This window comes from Anser anser (genome assembly GCF_964211835.1).
Source record: "Anser anser genome assembly, chromosome: Z".
In the NCBI taxonomy this organism is placed as follows: domain Eukaryota; kingdom Metazoa; phylum Chordata; class Aves; order Anseriformes; family Anatidae; genus Anser; species Anser anser.
Genome location: NC_139723.1, coordinates 65,298,717 through 65,317,410, shown reverse-complemented (window position 1 = coordinate 65,317,410; position 18,694 = coordinate 65,298,717). Strand labels below are relative to the sequence as shown.

Below are 18,694 nucleotides of genomic sequence, written 5' to 3'. Positions count from 1 at the left end.
TTCTCCATAATTTTAAGAATTCTTCTCAATTATAAAAACATAAAATATTCAATAAGATCCATCTGTTCTACTGGAATACTTTGCATTGGCAATTATGTAGTGAAAATAACAGCAGAAAAAAGTAATTTGTGTATCTTACTTTCCCAACTTCTTAATCTATACTTTAATAGTCTGATATATTTAAAGACACACCATATATTAATTCTTCTACTCATTAGGTTACCTACTAAATATATTACTTTAAAACTAACCTCTATATAGAAGTAAGAACAAGAAAGCTACAGAAATAAAATAAAAATAAACACAATACTTATAATAACCATACCTAGTAATAAGAACCGCATTATCATGGTGGGCAATCCCATTTTCTGGAATGGTGTTTCCATCACTTTGGTGGGAGAGAATGGATTTCTGCCACTTACAGAAGCTATCGAGGGACTTGTCTGCATGGTGGTTTATCTCCAAGTTTGGCTGCAATACAACATGCATACCAGAAATGTTCCAAACAAATTACTAAGGTCAGTTGTTAAGCCTTTTGAAGACTAAAGCGGGACTATAATTAGAAGCAGTGGTTTCTAGGAATAAAATGTTCTTGCCAAATTTTATCTCTGTAAAATCTGACCCCAAGTTCAGTTGCACATTATTGAACAGGCATTCCTTCTGCTCCAACTTAAATAATTACTACATCAATACCAATACATAAATAAATAAAATCTGAATATTGATATATAGGTCTAAAAGAAAAGCTGACATCCCCAAAGGTGTAATAAAATATTAACCTGAAGTAAAGAACAGATATCTCTGGGATAATATGAGGGAAATATTCCTTTGAACTGTCTTCATCTTGATTAAAGTATTGAAAGATTACGAGACAGGTTTTATATTCAGATGCAGTCATTTCAAGCAATAATTAAATGAAGTATATATTACACAGTAGCGTAACTTGTATTTCAGGGATATAAAGCTAAAGTGCAACAACTCTTACCTGATCTTCAGTGAGGACAATTAAACGTGTCACTATTATATTCACAACGTTTCCTAGACTGGAATCACGATAAAGTTTGGCAACCTGACCTCCAGAAAATAAGAAAAGGCACAAAGTCAGACAAGAAACACTATGCATTTCCTAAACGGTTAAAAATTAAACTAATCTCCTGGTCATTTTAATTCCCTAATGTTAGTTATCACCATCTACTGCATAAGATATTTTTCGATCAACAAATGACCATTCAGTAAAACAAATATACTACTTGTCAGACTTTTCAGCCAAAAAAAATGTTTATAACTTGTTTCATAAACCATTCAACATACGGAGCATTTAGACTGTTGATTTAAACAGAATGAAACTGTATAGTTTGAAATTAATCTGAATGTAACCACATGAAAGACAATGTAAGTGATCACAGTATACTTCTTAGCAGAAACAGTACAGCATTTCTCCATGCTAACTTTCGCCATATTTTAATTATTAATTCCTGCAACCTGATGCATAATTAAGACGTTACTATGCCAGTACAGATGCTTTATGATTTCAGAACATGCACATTAATATTAGTACAGAAAGGGATGAAACTTACAATATTCATTACACTCAAAATGTAGTGCTCAATGTCTTTGCGACCATGATATCCCACCATCATTTTGTCTGCTACTACCAGTGTCTCCACAAACCGTTCAAGGCTTACTGATCTCTTCTGTCGACTGTGACTACTTAGCGTGTCATTGACTGGAAGTGAAGTTGGAAAAGCAGATGCATCACTCATCCACCAAGGTTTACTGCTTCTTGTGAGGTCTTCTAGGAACCAAAAAAAATAAACACTTTAGAGGGGTCACTGGTAAAATTCATTCAAATGCAGCTGGTTTATGTTGAGATTATCATCTTTTAGCTTCTAAAAACAAGTCTTTCTTGAGGCAAGGAAAATTTAAATTTATATATTTTTTTAATTTTAAAATACCTTATACAACAGAAAAACAACTTTGTATCTAATTTTCATATTCTGGACTCTCCATAACTTGGCTTAGGACAATAAGTCATCATCCTCTCTCAACTGATCTGATCCTGTATATCTATGTTAATACTAAAGATTAGTTACAGTTAACCATAAGAGCATTTCAGAATTTTAAGAACAGGATAGCTAGAATATTTTGGGGGAAAAAGTCAAAATAGAAAATTCCAAATTAAGGTAAAAAGGCATCAATATAGACTAAGGAATTAAACGGATTGATAAGGCAACAAAAAACTTTTTTTTTCCTGCTGTGAAACTCCGTAATTAGGCAATTAGAATAAAACACCTAGCACATTTTGGACCAAATAAATTATTTTTCTCTTTAGAAAGCTATTTTACCTACCTCATGTATTAACTATAATGGGAAGTTCAAAATGATCCAACATAGGTTAATTTTTGGTTATTTTTAACATTAATTTTTATTCAAATACATTGATTCTTGTACTCGTTTCACATAAATACTCTGAAAACATTGCTTTTATGCAACAACTTGATTATTACTGATGCAAACAGATGGAAGTATCTGCAAAAACCTGAATTCCTGTCCTCAGTGCATATCTGAACCTCCATTCCCTGCAGAACTGTCACTTTTACATATATTAAGTATTCCTTTTCCACAAAGACCCACACAGATCTCAAGTTTAAGTTTATTAAAATGGATAATTAAGCTGACTTTACATAATTAGGATTTCAAAACGTCTAAAGTTTCCGTGCTAGTTATGGATGAACTTAAGAACAATACAAGGTTAATATATTTTTTAACTGATTGACTAGGACTGCTCGAGTAGGCAATACCAGAGATGTCAGAACTGTTTCGACTAAGGTAAGCCGAGATAGGACCAGTACCATCTGTGAAAAAGCAATGCTTTATGCAATCCACCTAAACTCCACTATTTCATAGGGCAGTAACTACATGACAAAGGATGTATGTTCAGGTCAAAACCAGGAATACAAAGCTTCAGCATTCCCAGTGTTGCAGTATCCCACAATATTTTGTGTCTTCAGTGTTGGCTTTAAAAGTTGCATTACTTTAGAAAAATTGAAAAATGCAAACAAACTGGGTACGTGACAAAAACACTAGTAATGAAATTGTCCTCGAAGTACAATGTGCACGAAATTATAACAAGATTACACCCATTCTAAAAACATAGTATCAAGTATTAAAGCCCAGTGAGGATTCTATTATCAGTACCAAGCTTTAAACTGTTTTCATCCCTATTCTAGGGAATTTGAAGTTACTTTGTTCAAAGATTTTCATCTCACTTAAGCAGTGACTTAAGAATTCCTATAATTATCTCTGATAACTTCTGAAGTAAAATTTTTAAAATCCACTGCTTATTTTCAAGTAGCAGAGGGTGTTGTCTGGGGGCTTCTGATGCTCTTAGAGTGCTGAGTACTTTATAAATATAATGTTGCTTCCACATTCATTCATAATTTTTCACTCAAAGATGCAAATCTGTTCTAAACATTAGAAAACCAGTGAGCTCATGCTGAAAACTTTCAGAGAAAAAAAAAAAAAAGCAAAGATTCTTCTGGACTCATCTTGATAGCATCTTTCAAATAAAAGTCTCAGGAGATTTCAGGAAAACAAACATTTCTCCTTGTCAGATGAGAAGCTTAGGCTTCAGCTGTTCTCAAAGTAATGGGCACGTTGGAAACAACACTGAGTACTTAGGCTCACACTCCAGAATCAATTGGTTCTCATGCTGTTATACTTTAAAAGCACTGAAAGGTGTGACTAAATTTTCTTTAAAAAGCCAAGACGTTTCCATAAAAGTTTGCTGTATATTTCGCAGATAGATTTTTGTGGCAAATTATGCCATTTTTCCACCACGTTCACAGATTAAAAAAAAAAAAAGCTTGAAAAAAAACTTAATCTTGCATTAACACTGAGTGTAGCTATTGGAAAGTAAAGGAAAACAAGGGGGAGGAGGGTGTCAGAAAAGCACTACAATTAACCCCACAGTAATGATTACAAAAAAAGAAAAAAAACACAGGAAATTAGATTGTAAATTAAAGCTGAAAAGAAATCCAGATGTGTGTAGATAGAGTACCAATGGTACTCAAATTTTAAGTCAGTCCTGTGAGGATGCTATGTGGTGGGGAAGAGAGAGGAAGGAACACAACACACAAAAACAAATAGAAGATGACTTCAAAATGCAACAGAAAACTACTTATTTAAGATACAACTGTGAGAATATTTAAATGAAACATTATGTACTACTACAACCTCATTTAACTGATATACAAACATTTTTCGTTTCAGAATGTGCTCACTGTAAAGTTTGGCATGAATAAAAACACCAGGTGAAACCACACGTAGTAGTGGTGCCATCCCTAAATAATTTGACACTTCTCAGGTTTCATATGTCAATTTTTATTGTTTCTCAATCATATCTAAACAGTCTGTATAACTGCAACAAATTTTTTGGTCATTTTGTTTTTAAATTCATGTAACTAAAGCAGGTTAAAAAATTGTATACTTGCAACAAAACAGAACTTCAACTCCAGACAAAAATGCAAGTATACAGCTTTTCTGTAGAAAAGCATACTCCTTAAAATTGTGCAACGGCAAAAAAAAAATGGACCATAAGTACTTTGCAAGCTTAACATAGTGCATGCTATTGGACATCAGTTTAAAATAAACATTTAAATAAGCTATGCAGACAAAAAAGCATATCACAGGTAACAGTCCATAATATATTTTTATTGCAAAAGTAATAATGAAGAATTTTAGCATGCCATCTAAACATTTATGTTAACATTGTAATTCTAAGCTATCAAATAAATTCCATTTGACATCTTAGTTATACCTGCCTACTCCATGGCTTTAAGATACCTTTGTTCAGAAAACCACTTAGATGATGTTACTGGTTTTGGACACAGAAGAATGAAAATGGAAATCAAAAGTTTAACTCTTCTAGAGGCTAGTTCTACAAAGCATTCTGCAGGATAACCCAGTGGCCTCAAACCCCTCTGAAGCAACTGGAATTTGAAGTTGCTCAACTTCTTAGCAAGGTCTTAATGATTTTGGTTACATTTAACAAAACATAGTTAAGTTGGTGACAATATACACACAAAATATTAATTTAATATTTCTTATTTTTAAAATGTTATGTCTAACTGCTTAAAAATCTAACGCAGGTTATGAAAACCAGACACTATTCTATCCTGTATTCTTATCTGAACCTAAACTACCTGCCAAATAGAGAACTATTTTTATTCCTACCTCCCCAGTTCTATTCTTGTACTGGTCACCATAGTTCTACTACCTACTATGAAGCGGTCCATCACTTGATCATCCCAACAAATTTTGACCATCCTTTCACCAAACTCCCTGCCTCGCTTTTTGTCAATTACTGTAATTTTTTTCAGAAGGGTCTGAAACAATACTCTTTGTCTCTATCAGCACAAAATCCTCACCACTTCCATGATACTGAACAGGTATATGATAAATTTAGGTCTAGATAACAGAAAAAACTCAGCAGAACAGAATGTGAATAGCAGCACAGATACACAAACACATTCCTCCCAGTATATTGTACTGGTAGTAGTATTCTGAAATTAAAGCTAAAACCAGTTTCCCATACAAAATAAATGATATTCTTGCAAAAATGCAGCTGTAATTTTGTTAACTTGTTGTGCCTTTTTTTTTTTCTTTTTAAACATGGAATTGTAGTGTTCAAAACTTCCAAAAACAGTGAAATGCCCCAAAGACTTATTCTACTAGCAGAAGAGTTAGTAATTACCTGGTTTTAGTTGTAGGGTTTGAAAGCTGAGAAACTGAAAATTAGTCTTTGATTTTATTTTTTAGATATTCTGGAGATACTTTGGATGCCATGTCACTTTGAGACAGAGGTTAAACAGTGCTCAGAAAATGAGTTGAAAAGGTTTTGGTAGTCAGACAGAAAACATTAAAATAGCATGTCACCTGGAAAAATAAGATCTTGCAGTCTGGGGGGAGAACAAAATTCTTCAGAAATTTTCAATGAGTGCAGAAGTATACAGAACAACAGGAAAAGAAGCTGAGATGAATGAGCATGAGAGTAATGAGGATGAGAGCGTGAGGACTGCAAAAAACAGGGGGGAGTTATTTCAGTGATTAAGGGCTTCAGAATGTGACAGATGTGAAAACTAGGAAATGCACAGGAGCTTCCAAGGATAACAGCAGCATCATATATGTAAAGGAATAGATGCTAAGGACTATTGCATGTTTTGAAAAAATGCATGCAAAATGCAAAGCTCTGATTAACCTATGTTCCTTAAGACAGATACTGCCAGAATAGTTGGATGCAACCTCAAAATAGTTGCTGCTGCTTCATCCACACTTGGAGGAGCCTGACTTCCTAAGCATGAATAGAAGATAACATCTGCATGATCCATTCTTTTTCTAGAGATATTAAAACTGTAAAAATTGCATTGTAGTACATTTTACAATCCTTCCACTTATTTCAGGAGGCTTATGTGACAGCATACCCTACAAAATGAAAGAAAAAGATGGATGCTTCACAGATGTCTACTTTAAAATGCATAAACTGGAGCATCCACACATATTAGTTCTCTCATTTTACAGTCAGCACACAGTAGTCATTAGAAAACTTGTTTCAACATCATTAGAAGCATGTACACCAAATAATGCTTCCAAAACTAAAACAGAAGTTACTTACATAAAGTTTAACATTTGCTATGAGTCTAAACACAGTTAGAACCACTCAGGAAAAAATCCCAAAAAAAAATAGACAGTTTATTCAGCTAGTGAGAGTCAAAGTTACAATTTCTAAAAGAAGCAGCTGAAAGAAGGTACATCAATGAACAGTGATACTATTTTAAGATTAGTATTTGCCAGCCTGTCCTGTGCACTGAACCTCATGGAATACTACTGTCCAGGACTGTAGTTTTAAGAACAAGATACACATAAATGGCAAGGTTAGAACATTTTTCTGCTTATATATATATTAGTGCTATAAATCTAAAACAATTGGTCAGATTTACTCAAAGCTGTCCTCAAAAAATTAGTTTTCTGCATCACTTTAAGGAACTGAAAATCATTTCAAAACTAAGAGTACTAAAACACTAAAGTGTTTTTGTAGGTGTTGAAACTGTGCTTTGGAAGAAAAATGTCTCAATCAAAACTATATGATCCATCCTGTAAAGCACCTTTAAATCACATTCTCAACTATCATGGAATAACATTAACCCACTAAACCAAAAGCCAGTATCAAAACACCATAAACGTAATGAGAAAGGTATGGACTCCAGCTCCAGGTGTATTAGTAATCACAATACTAACATATTTACTACACATCAAGATTTCTCAAATGAGATGGAACACTTACTACACACTGAGCTGTAACACAGTCACTCAGGTCACACCTTCCAGATGGGAAACAAAGTAAATTTACAGTGCACTGAGCACAGGAAGCCTGTGCTCATCACTACCAGTGTACACAATATAGGGATAAAACAAGACTTACTCCCAGTGCTGTGTTTTTACATGGACACTATGTTCTTGATGTGAATCTGAAAAAAAATGCAAAGCTACTTTTTGTCAGGGCACATTGTATCACCCAAAAGGAGGATTCCTATTGCTACGTTGTACCTTACCTGTGAACCAAGAAAGACCTTAAAATGCAACTTAAGTTAATATATTTTAAAAGCAATGAAAACACAACTGATACTCATACTCATTTACCTGAGACTCCACAGTGACCATGATCATATAGGTGTTGCTGGTACATGATAGACTTTTTGTATATAACATGAGGATGACCATTCTCATAATTAAAGTCACTGGAATTATCAGTTATATTCCTTAAAGGCTCAATAAAATACTCTTCATCTTCCGTAGCAATAACTCCATGCTTAAGGAAGAAAAGAAGAAAATAAAAACTTGCAAAAGACAACATAAAACTCATATTAAAAAAGCTAACATAACATTTGACTATCATTTATTTCTGTTAAGAAATCCACAGCTATAAGTCAAAAGAAAATGCATGAACCAGCTCTCTTCCAGTGACTTTAGTGAGAGCAGGAGTAAATACCTAAAAGCAGCACTATGAGAAAAGAATAAAAATATCATTGCCTTACTTATGGAGTTCTTTCCCACCATTTTTAAGTAGATGCGGTAAGAAAGGAAAAGATACTCTTGGTATAGGACAAATAAGCTGTTCAAAGACCTGTTCCAAAACTATATGATTCACAGCCATTAAAAGTGACACCAAGCCAAAATGGTATTCCTCAAAGGGTGAGCCCAATATCCCACTGTGATGCCACACTAGTAGATGCTTAATGCTGTAAAAACTGCAGGAAGAATTAATTTTAGAAAATATTATTCGGCAAAAATACTCAGCGTTTTACATCCAGATGCTGAATTCCAAAACTGAGCTGGTTATTAAAATCAAATTATTAACTTAGACTACACTATCTACAAAGCATGTATTCCTTAAAAGGTCTCATCACAAATTTTTGGCAGATCCAAGTTGTTGCAGGCTATGTATTAGACATCATGCTCTGTAACAAATGTATATTTTTCCCCTCACACTGCAGTACAGAATGGTAGATATTCTATTCTCATAACTTTCACATTTGTGAACTCTGCTTCTTCCAAACAGGAAGTGGTTTATAGAGGAAAGGGGAGACTTCAGGCCAACTATGCAATTTCCTGAATCTTCAGCAATTAAAACTGAACTTTAGCAGAAAATCCAGTTTGGGGATCCTTTTGGGTATAGAAATACTGAGGAATAAGCCCTGACAGACAGACTCCCACACTTCTATTTGCTAAATAAATAATTCCAGTAACTTTATCTAGGAAATTCTGAATGTATAATCTTTCTACGCTAGGAGAAAGAGCTACTGAATCAGCCTGGAGACTGGAAGCAGTAAATTCTGCATTCACATCCTGATCTGATGAATCACAAACTGATGTAAATCCCATTAAAACCACTGTGAAGACTGTTCAAAGTAACACAAGAAAGCATCCATAACTGCACCTTAATTCATCCTTATTTAATCCAACTCATGAGGAGCTAAGAGTATTCAATAAACACCTCATATGCTATTCCCAAGACATATCTTCAAACATTTATGTGTATGTCATCTGAACTCTGCAGTGTTCCAAGAGGCAAGCCTATCTCAAAGTACTTCTTAAAGGCTGTAAACATCACTCTATCACTCTGAGAAGAAGCCAATAACTATGTTTCTATCACACCTTCAATCTGTAAAGCAAGTACTATGTGTGAGGATTTGGGGGGTTTTGGGTTGTTTTGTTTGTTTTTAAAGGGGCTATTTTTGTTTTCCTCCAATAAGACCTCTAGGATAAGGTGTAAGACCGCTTGCTCTATAGATGATCCAAACAACCCAAACCCATTTCTAAGATCAGGAATTGCCATTGTACTTTTGGTCAAAGGTCTTCTGCTGCTCTTTTGTGTATCAACTGCCTGCTATTCTTCACTCCTGGGATAACCAGATTTCAGTAACAACATACAACTTTTAAAATAAAAATGCCTGTATAACACTTCAGAAAGAACAATATTTTCCAAATGTAACCCTATTATATATTTTTCAAAAATATGGATGCAGTTCATTTTTCATTTGTGTGTTCCTTACATTGTGGCTCCAACAGTAACTGTTTTCTCTTCAGTGGTATTTTTCATTGTGAACTTAATTATTTACTCAAGAAGGTAACATCAGGGTCTATATTCAACTGGACACCAAATTTTCTCATAATGCTTCGTTACTTGAAGTCTAAGATTTTACTACAAAATAAGTCACTTAATGGTACGCTGCTGCTTAAACAGTCTTGAAAATATAAACTGAATTGTAACTAGCTTTGCCAGATGTGCAGAAGGAACCTTGACAGTCTGGACTGCATCCAGTCTGGATGTCAGACATCTGGGTTCAAGTGAATCCCGAGCCATTGTAAGCTCTGGTATTATGTTCCCACAGGAAAAGAGGTGGTTCTGGCCAACACCATCAGGCTGCCTGCTTTGAGCCAAGTCTGAGGAGACAGAGGTACCATCCAAGCTGTGGCCCTGTCTCTGCAAGAGAAGTGCCTTAACCTGACTCTGATTACTCTAGGGCATACATCCTTCACGCCTGTACTCAAGTCCAGCAGGTAAATGAGTTTTAAGAAGTAAGATGACTGCAGTGGAAGTAATTTCAAATGCCATAAACAACACTTAATTGCAGCATGAATTTTGCAAACAAACTGTGTAAAGGAGAAGTAAACGCTACTACAAACGTCTGTGAACTGTGACAATAGTTTGGAGGTTTCTTCCAGGTGCCAGCAGTGAAAAAGGCTGGGGAAGTATCATCCATTTTTCCTATGCCTAGTCAATGTCCAATCTCATCTGTCCGAACACTATGTCAGATTAAGAAAAAGAGATGTTAATAACATGTAGTCAAGGAACTGCAAGTAAATTTTAACTTACACCTGCTACCAGGCAGTTAGAATATGCACGTGATCAGTTGTGGCAGGTAGCCATGTGATTTGATAAACACTGGAAATTCACTTGCCCTGCATATACCCTTCACATAAGCCCTGCATACTAACACCATTTTAAACGCAGTGTAATCAATTTTGCTTGCAAATAAACTGTTCTTCCAGTATTAATTCAACAAGACCACTTGCATCAGTTTAACGCGCATGAGCGCATGATTTTTTTAGAACCATTCCAAATTCTGCACAAAAGAAATACCTATTTCAGTGAAAAACAGCATTTATTCTGGTGCCTAGAGGTGCTTTCATTGTATATACATTCACTAATGCCCAATTGATAGTGGGAATATTTGGAATTACACTATTCTATCTGAACCAACATTTTAAAACCCATTTCTGGCTTATCTCCTGTATGGGCAAAACAATGTTTCAGTTGAAAAGGGAGATTGAAATAACGCCTTATAAAGCATTAAAAGGAAATAAATGTAAATGTGTTGTATTTTTTGTTTTGTGTGGTTTTTTTTTCTGTTCATTTTGCTATCACATTTGAGCTTACAGCAGCTTCCAAATTGAACTTCTACTCCAAAATACAAGAAATATTAAGACACAGGAACAATCAGCAAAATGTTCTAACAAAACACCATTAATTTAAGAAATAAGCTGAATACCCAAGTAGGTTACTACAAGTAGCATTCCCAAGACTATTATCTAAAACAGATTGTTTGAGGTCCTGTCTTATCCAATCCCACTACAGATTGCCAACTCCTGCTAACATATATAAGGTCTGGATCCAGCAGTTTGACATGCTCAGACAAATCTGTGAATCTACATGGAGTTCCCCTGAATTTGTAAAAAGAAAATCTCTGTCAGACTGTCTAGCTGGGGCCTCACCTTATTTCAGACAGGGGATGTCCATCAGCTACAGAAGTAACAGTTAACTTGGCTCTGGGCAGCCTGCTCTAGTGGTTGGCAACCCTGCCCAGAGCAGGGTGGTTGAAACTAGATGATCTTTAAAGGTCCTTTTCAACCCAGGCCATTCTATGATTCCATGAACATCAGTTATAAAATTAATTACAGAGGACAAGTGCCTTTGCCCCACAGTACTACTGGTTTCCAATTTCTGCCTGCCTTGAACCTTTCTAGACATTATGCTTTACATTTTTAACATAAAGCAGTAATAACGGAAACTTCTGAGAATGTGTCAGTGTTCTTCAATGCGTCTACAGGTCTACAGCTGACTCTACGCTTCAATTTATGTCTGAGGAAACAGGCTGCATTAGCTTAACATGTTCTTAAGGATAAAAAAAAGTGATCTGGCCTGGGACAGCACGGTATGGGATCTAGTAAGACATTTTAAAACTAGGACAGGGACTGCTTATATGTAATTTTCTGAATACTGAGCCTATACTGCAAATACAGATTATTACCAAAGAGAACTCAAAGTACACCTATCTAGAATACAGAATCTTTTTAATTACTTCTGACCTTTTAAATCAGTTCATAGATTACAAATCTTAGATATGATTCAAAAAACATCATATGATATACAATTTATGATCTGCAAAAGTAGATGCTTTCTTTGTGGTAGAATCAGCTTCCAAATGAGCTAATCTAAGAATATGAATAATTTATAAATATACTAATTTTTTAATATATTAAACAAACACGAAACCTTCCTGCAAAACAGTTCTTCCTTTAAGTATGTACAGTCATGCTTCTAGACATTTCTTGGGATATCTTTATCTTATCTAATTAGACAGAGGTATCTGTGCTACCTAGCACAAACATTACTCAGTGCATGGAACTTTACATGCCATGGAAATCCTTGGCCCTTTACATTAAGTATTTCCTTGGAGCTACAGTAGCCCCAAAATGATATTTAACCTCTGATTCACTTTCCTAATAATCACCACTTCCTACACGTTAAGGTATTTCCTGCTATTGGGCTTGTCAGCTCAAAGTAAGAAAGTCCACTGGTGTGAAAAACTTGTCTGAACACTCGATTAAGAGCTTTGACACCCAGCAGTGGACAGAGGTGGGTCAGAACAGGACAAGTTTGACTTCTGCTCAATTCCACTATTATGTGCTCCAAATCTTTTCTTCAAGACTTGTTCCACTCAGAATTAGATGAATCTTTCCCTTAAGGTGAAGTTCTCTCTTCAGCCACTGTTTCTTATTTTTTTCACTTCAGGATGACAAAATCAGCTTAGGCATTGCTTCAGCTACTTCTGACTCAGCCTTGTTGCCTTGCACCCAACAGCTCCAAAATACTGCTCTTTGCAGGCCCTTTCATGAGAAGGCCAAACCTGCAATCAATCTACAAATATAATATCCACTACAGTAAATATGAGTTTGGAAGCCAGCAAGCCTGATAGACAAGACCTTCAATTTCCTCACATGACTGCTCACTGGATTACAGAGCATTTCTCAAAACTTCAGACAATTTATAGCATAATCAGGGCCCAGCCAATGGAAATTGCTGGAATCAAACTTATGTAGCAGCCTGTAATTCTGGGGCGTCTGGTAATTAAAAAGAAAATAGAGAAGGAAAGGCTGAACCAGGAAATAGTGATGGGGAAACAAACTGATGGCTGTTAAATTTTACTATAGTGAAACACAGAAAGCCATTCTTGCACTGGAACTCATCTCAGATACTACAGATGTTCTTCAAATTCATGCAATTTATGTTAGTTAAGCCACGGTCTCACGTACCCACCCTGTATAACTAAAGAGAGTAACTCAGAACATTCTGTAGGGGGAAGAAATTTTACTTATCTGGCAATACTGACACCTCTCAGGGAACTGGAATAAATGGAATGCTTAAGTTTTGCTTGTGAGCAGCACTCATCGTTTAACATTATTACTTGCTTTAGAGTTACTCAACTTAAAATGACTGGCTTTGGGACAGATTTTAATCAAAGACTATGCAGAATACGACTGGCAGTCTCTTACAGACCAAAAATCAGACTGGAAAATACAACAAATGTCTTGAGCACAAATACATTCTGACCATTAATTCAAAACCAAATAATAGCACCCTTAATATTCACTGCCAATTGCTTTATTAAACATGTTCTAACCAGTAGCTTTATAATAAGATACTTGCCAGTAGGAATCATCATTTTAAAATAACTCTGTGATGGATTTATCTGAATTGAGTGGTAACTCCCATAAGCAGTGCTCTGGGACACTCTGCCAATGCACTCTGACAGAGGAGTTTCTGTGCTGTAGAGGACCACATTGAGTCCAGCCTACCACTGCAGAGGTGGAAGGATTAGAAGGATCCCTACCTCTTTGATAAAGAACCATGTGTCACTGCTGCTTCTGGAGCATGACAATAGCCTCGAGTGCATGTCATTCAGCCTTTCTAGCAGATGCAGTGGACAACTGACACTTGCAGTCGCAAGCAAAAGGCAGGACTCAATAGTCCCAGTCATGACGTGCCCAAAGACCTGAGGGTGCCATAATCCTCACTACAAATACCAGGAAGAAATACAAAAGAGCTAACAATAACTAACAACACTGAAGATGACAACTTAACTAGGCAGCACGCCACACTGAACTTAACTTTGAAACACAAAGCTAATGTATGACACCTAGAACCACAGAACTAGGTCTTGAGCCCAGCCAAGCAGCACAGCTGAAGATAGGGAAAACACATAACAATGGGAGCGCCAGAGTCACTTAAGGGTGTGAGGCACGGAAGCAAAAAATGATTCTGCTTTGCCTCAAGAAGACTTCACTGAGCAGCGACACCTACCACGCTGCAAAATTCTTTGAAGAAAACAAGTACCATGAGGAGCAAGAGACTGGGGAAGTCAATACGAAAACGTGTCAGTTCTCCTGCCTCATCTTACTCTTGTTTTCCTAACATGACAGAAAAACAAGAGTTGGCAAAAGCAAGAGCAAGTGCTATTGACTCACTCCCTGGCAAACATCAAAGAGGAACCAAAATAGGAGCAACATGTCACTGACAGTAGGCTTCAAGGTGGGCAACCTGTCTGCGCCTCAACAGGGAGAAACCCTGGAGATCTAGAGACATGCAGCCTCTTCTAAAAAAGTGAATCCTGAAAGCAGGGATTTGCTCTCCATAGTATTCTTATAGATGACAAGAACTCAAATGCAAAGTGATCTAGTATATTAGCATAAGAGCTATTTCACAATGGCATCAAAAATGTTATTACAAGGGAACTGCAAAACCAAAGTGAAAATTGTACTGAATTCAGACCTATCAGCTCCAAGTCTGCATTGACCAAACTAAGGTACCACATTCAAGAGATCTACATTTTAACTATGTTTCTTTAGAAATGTTCACTTACCCCTGGAAACCCCCATTAAAATATTTTTCCTCAAGAGTACTCCAAAACATTAACCTAGACAGCATCAGGGACAACACAAATAGCTTGGTGTAACGTGCTCTACCTAGGTATGAAGCAGCAGGCTTTTGTTTGTAAATAACATCCCAAGAGTCACAGTTCTCTAGCACTTCTAAGGATTAAAAAGGAAATAATATAGCAAGTCTGTGCAGTGGTGTTTTTTTTGCCTTATTTACCAGTTACTTAGATCTGTTCGCTCTTAACAAGATTGACCAGCATTTTGCTATATAAAAACAGAATGAATAACCACAGTATATATTTCACTAGAGAAGGTACTGAGCTCTTGATTTAGTATTTCCTAGTCCTGCTCTTTTATTTCAGTATTTTGGTACTCAATAGTATGGCTTTTTTGTTGTTGTTGTCTTCCAGTTTCTGTCATGAATAAGTTTTTTCCTCATGAAAGTACTACTACCGTGCTATCAAGAGATGAACAGTAAAAGCTGAGAATAGAAGAGAGAATTTCTAATCCTACTTTTAAGTGCAACTGTTTGATTTGTAGACAAAATATTTCTAAAAAATTTAAATAATTCCGTGGCTGGTACTTGCAAATGATCTACTTTCCTCTTCATTCTGAACTTATACCAATAATGACTACTACACCAGGCAAATCATCTTTGTTATTTACTATAAGTTTGTAAACCCAAACTCTCAAAGACAGCAAGGGGGGCTCTTCAGTTCAATCAATGTCTCACTGAAGAGATTCAGCACCCTAATGGAACGAGTGTTCCTCCTCCCTTCCCAATTTTGCAACATTTTGATCACCTGTAATAACCTCACAACAGCCCTAATCTTGCAGCCCTAGTGCAGACACTGTAAACACTGAAAACGTTGCCTGCTAGAGGACTACAGAACTGGGTCCTAATGCTTACAATTACGCTTAAAGAACTGAAGACAACTTTTCACCAGGACCCAGATCAGGTTTTAAGGGATTGCTGCACTTTCCTGTGTTTGCTTCTCAAAAGGATTCAAAAAAACTGAAATGCCAGTTAAGTTCTTCCATATTTTAAAAGGAACAAGCACACTATTATTATACTAAAACAGGTAATGTGCACTTACCAGACCATTGCAGTTGCTTAAGGCCACTTTAGTTGTACTGTGTTGGTCTTGCAAATATCCTGTGTAATGACAGTGGTCTAAAAAATCGTGCTTCCATTGAGGTCCATCTTTCCCCCAGTATTCTACTGTAAAATGTCTGGACACCAAATCTGTGTTGAGAGTCAGGTTTAAATGAAAGTGCTTGCCATAGGCAGAAAGTTTAAAAAATAACTTAGATGCTGCCAGTTCTTGGTCATAGGGGTCTGTGCTCCTCCTCCTTCTTGAGGATTTAGCATTTTTCACAGTAAAGCTGAGGAAGGCTCCGTTTTGATCAACCCTTATTGGGATTGTTAGCTGGTAGTGTTCAAGGTAAGACAGGAATTCCTCTTTGTAATCACAAGGTAAGACAGTCCATGGAGTGGGCATAGAAGAGAAGAAAATATAACAGGAAACAACAAGTAGTAGTATAAACATAAACCATATTTTGGCTAAATCTCATCACCCTCATGAGTAAAAGTCATTTTCAAGTAAACACATGATGTAGATAGAACTTTACTAAAGAAAAGAAACTGTTCTTTCCTTCTTTTTAAGTCAACAAAATGTGTTCTCTTTCATATTAATCTGATGTCACTGGAAATAAAGTTTTTAACTACATATCTTTTCCTATTCACCCAAAATATGTAAACGTGGGGCTAAATTCTACCTAAGAAGGATGTATTCTTCCCATTGATACCATTCAAAGACAAAAGCTATTAGATCCACCTGCAAGAATAAAAACAGTAGTAATGAAAAGTACTGTATTGTAAAACATCTAAATGACTCTTCTTTCCATTAAAAACCTATAAATGTTAATGGATCAAAGTAAAATTAGATCCTTACTTCCTAGTTTAAAAACATGATAATGACTTTATGGCAAGTCTTTAAACTGTTATAAAGTACAACATTTTACCAATTTAATTTGCAACGTTTTCGTATGGTTAAAACTAGAAAGAAATTAAAGCAACAATTCAATCAGCTTTGTTATAATCAAGCTTGAACGACAATGAATCATGATAAGACTAAGAGCAGAGCCTCTATGATCTCATTAATTATACAAACATGGTTTAGAAAATATTTCCCAAATGCAATGTAAAAATCAATGACTCTTGTCAGCTACAGAAGTTGGACCCCTACCTTGAGAACTATACGTAAGCCTGTTGTCACTGTGAAATTCCGATGCAACCATGACTAGGCTCAAAATCCATGTCCACGTCTTCCAAAAAATTTCCATAATTTAGAAAAACAGAGAGCTTTTTTTTTTTCCTCCTCCTTGGAGGGCTACCTGTGTGCTATAGAGCTAACTCCACTCCAGAATCGCACCATAACAGGTCTATTTACTTTATTCTATTTCCAAATTAACTATTGGACGTTCCACTTTTTGACGGGTATTCTTTTCCAACAACCTGTACTTTCTTCTAGATCTGCAGTCATTTTCTCAATTCAAAATAAGTAGTTGTAAGATTCCTTAAGATATGAGTAAGATGTTAGACTGGGTAGCTACTGAACTTGCTCCGTTTCTTTTCCTGAAAAAGAAAACAAAATGAGTCAAGTTAAACTTTCTACCAGAACAGATCTGTCCTGCAAAATATTAAGCCACCATAACGTACTATGCAAAATATAACACTGTGAAATAGTATTCATCCATTACCAATTTTAATATCCAAGATCACAATCTTAAAAAAATTACCATTGATCTTTTACTAGTAGCTCAACACAGCTTAAGATGTGCATATCTGTTTCAAGTTGAACAGGTGTGAGAATTTATAAAATTAAGGTTTCTTATTGCTCAAATACTGTGTTCAGGCTTGTTCCAGCTATAATCAATGCACTGTAGTCATCAATTTCAGCAGAGAATAGCTATACCCAATACACTGGTAGACACTGGAAGAACCTGGGAAAGAATCCAGAGCAAAGTTATCTGATTTTTCTGCAGCATGTATTTTGTTATTACTTGGGCCTGGGTTCTGCTTATGCAGGCAGAATTTTCATTCACTTAAATGAGAACACTGCATTCTAGTACCAGAGAAACAATTTCAGTATTTGAAATTATTCACACATACATGTTCCGAGATAAAACATTTTTGACAACAAATGCTTAATGTATACAAACTACAGCTGGATATAGAGGAATATATTCTTATTTTCATTTTGCAGATCATGGGATTGGGAGAAAAACACTTATTTGCCCTCCCTAGCCCCATTTAAAACACGTTTGCAATAATACCGAAAAGCAGCTCTAGCTGTGACCAGGGATTAAATGGAAGGTCTCTGCAGCCACCTAACAGTCCAGTAACATGGGACATGAAACCATGTGTTGTGTCAGCTGGTAATAATCAGTCCTCTTAAGCACTCTTAGCACACCTGTGCATAGAGCAAACTGTGCAGAAGCAGGCAGAACAGAACCAGAACACCTGAGAAGGAAAAACCGTTCAAAAACACATTACCAAAAGTGTACACAGTCACTTATACATGCACCAGATGAATTTGCCTTTCTAAAATTCTGGGAGTGATTTACAATGTTCATTCAGACAGGAAATTCCCCTGCAGTCCATGGATAATTTATAAAGGTTGAAGAGTTGTATGTCACCTCAAGAAAAATCAACATCACGCAAACCCCTTTTACTAACATCACAGTGAATATCAGGAAACTTCTTAGCCAATTTGAGATGTACCCATTACCAGTAAATGACCTGACCATTCCAATGCCTAATTTTAACATTTCTTCCAAGACAGCACACAGGATTTAATCAGGTTTGGAGGGAGAATAAAATATACTTTGCAAGCATAGTTTGGACTTAGTA

At 35.9% G+C, this 18,694-nt stretch overlaps 1 protein-coding gene across 6 annotated transcripts in view; it reads right to left on the bottom strand.

Annotated features, from left to right (window-relative positions):
* The window catches only part of ADAMTS6 (ADAM metallopeptidase with thrombospondin type 1 motif 6), a 158,354-nt gene that overhangs the window by 135,787 nt on the left and 3,873 nt on the right, over positions 1 to 18,694 (bottom strand). For 4 of the 6 annotated variants that reach the window (XR_014576938.1, XM_083818288.1, XM_083818286.1 and 1 more), the window contains exons 2-7: positions 17,028 to 17,416; positions 15,876 to 16,240; positions 7,699 to 7,867; positions 1,578 to 1,795; positions 986 to 1,069; positions 326 to 471 (exon numbers count right to left, since the gene is read on the bottom strand). Coding sequence is in view for 5 of the 6 variants with exons in the window: in XM_083818288.1 (XP_083674414.1) it covers positions 326 to 471; positions 986 to 1,069; positions 1,578 to 1,795; positions 7,699 to 7,867; positions 15,876 to 16,240; positions 17,028 to 17,124 (1,079 nt within the window). In the remaining variant the exon portion in view is untranslated. Of the gene's footprint in view, positions 1 to 325; positions 472 to 985; positions 1,070 to 1,577; positions 1,796 to 7,698; positions 7,868 to 15,875; positions 16,241 to 17,027; positions 17,417 to 18,694 lie in introns of those variants that run through there. The other 2 variants (XM_083818287.1, XM_083818290.1) reach the window with 2 other exon arrangements.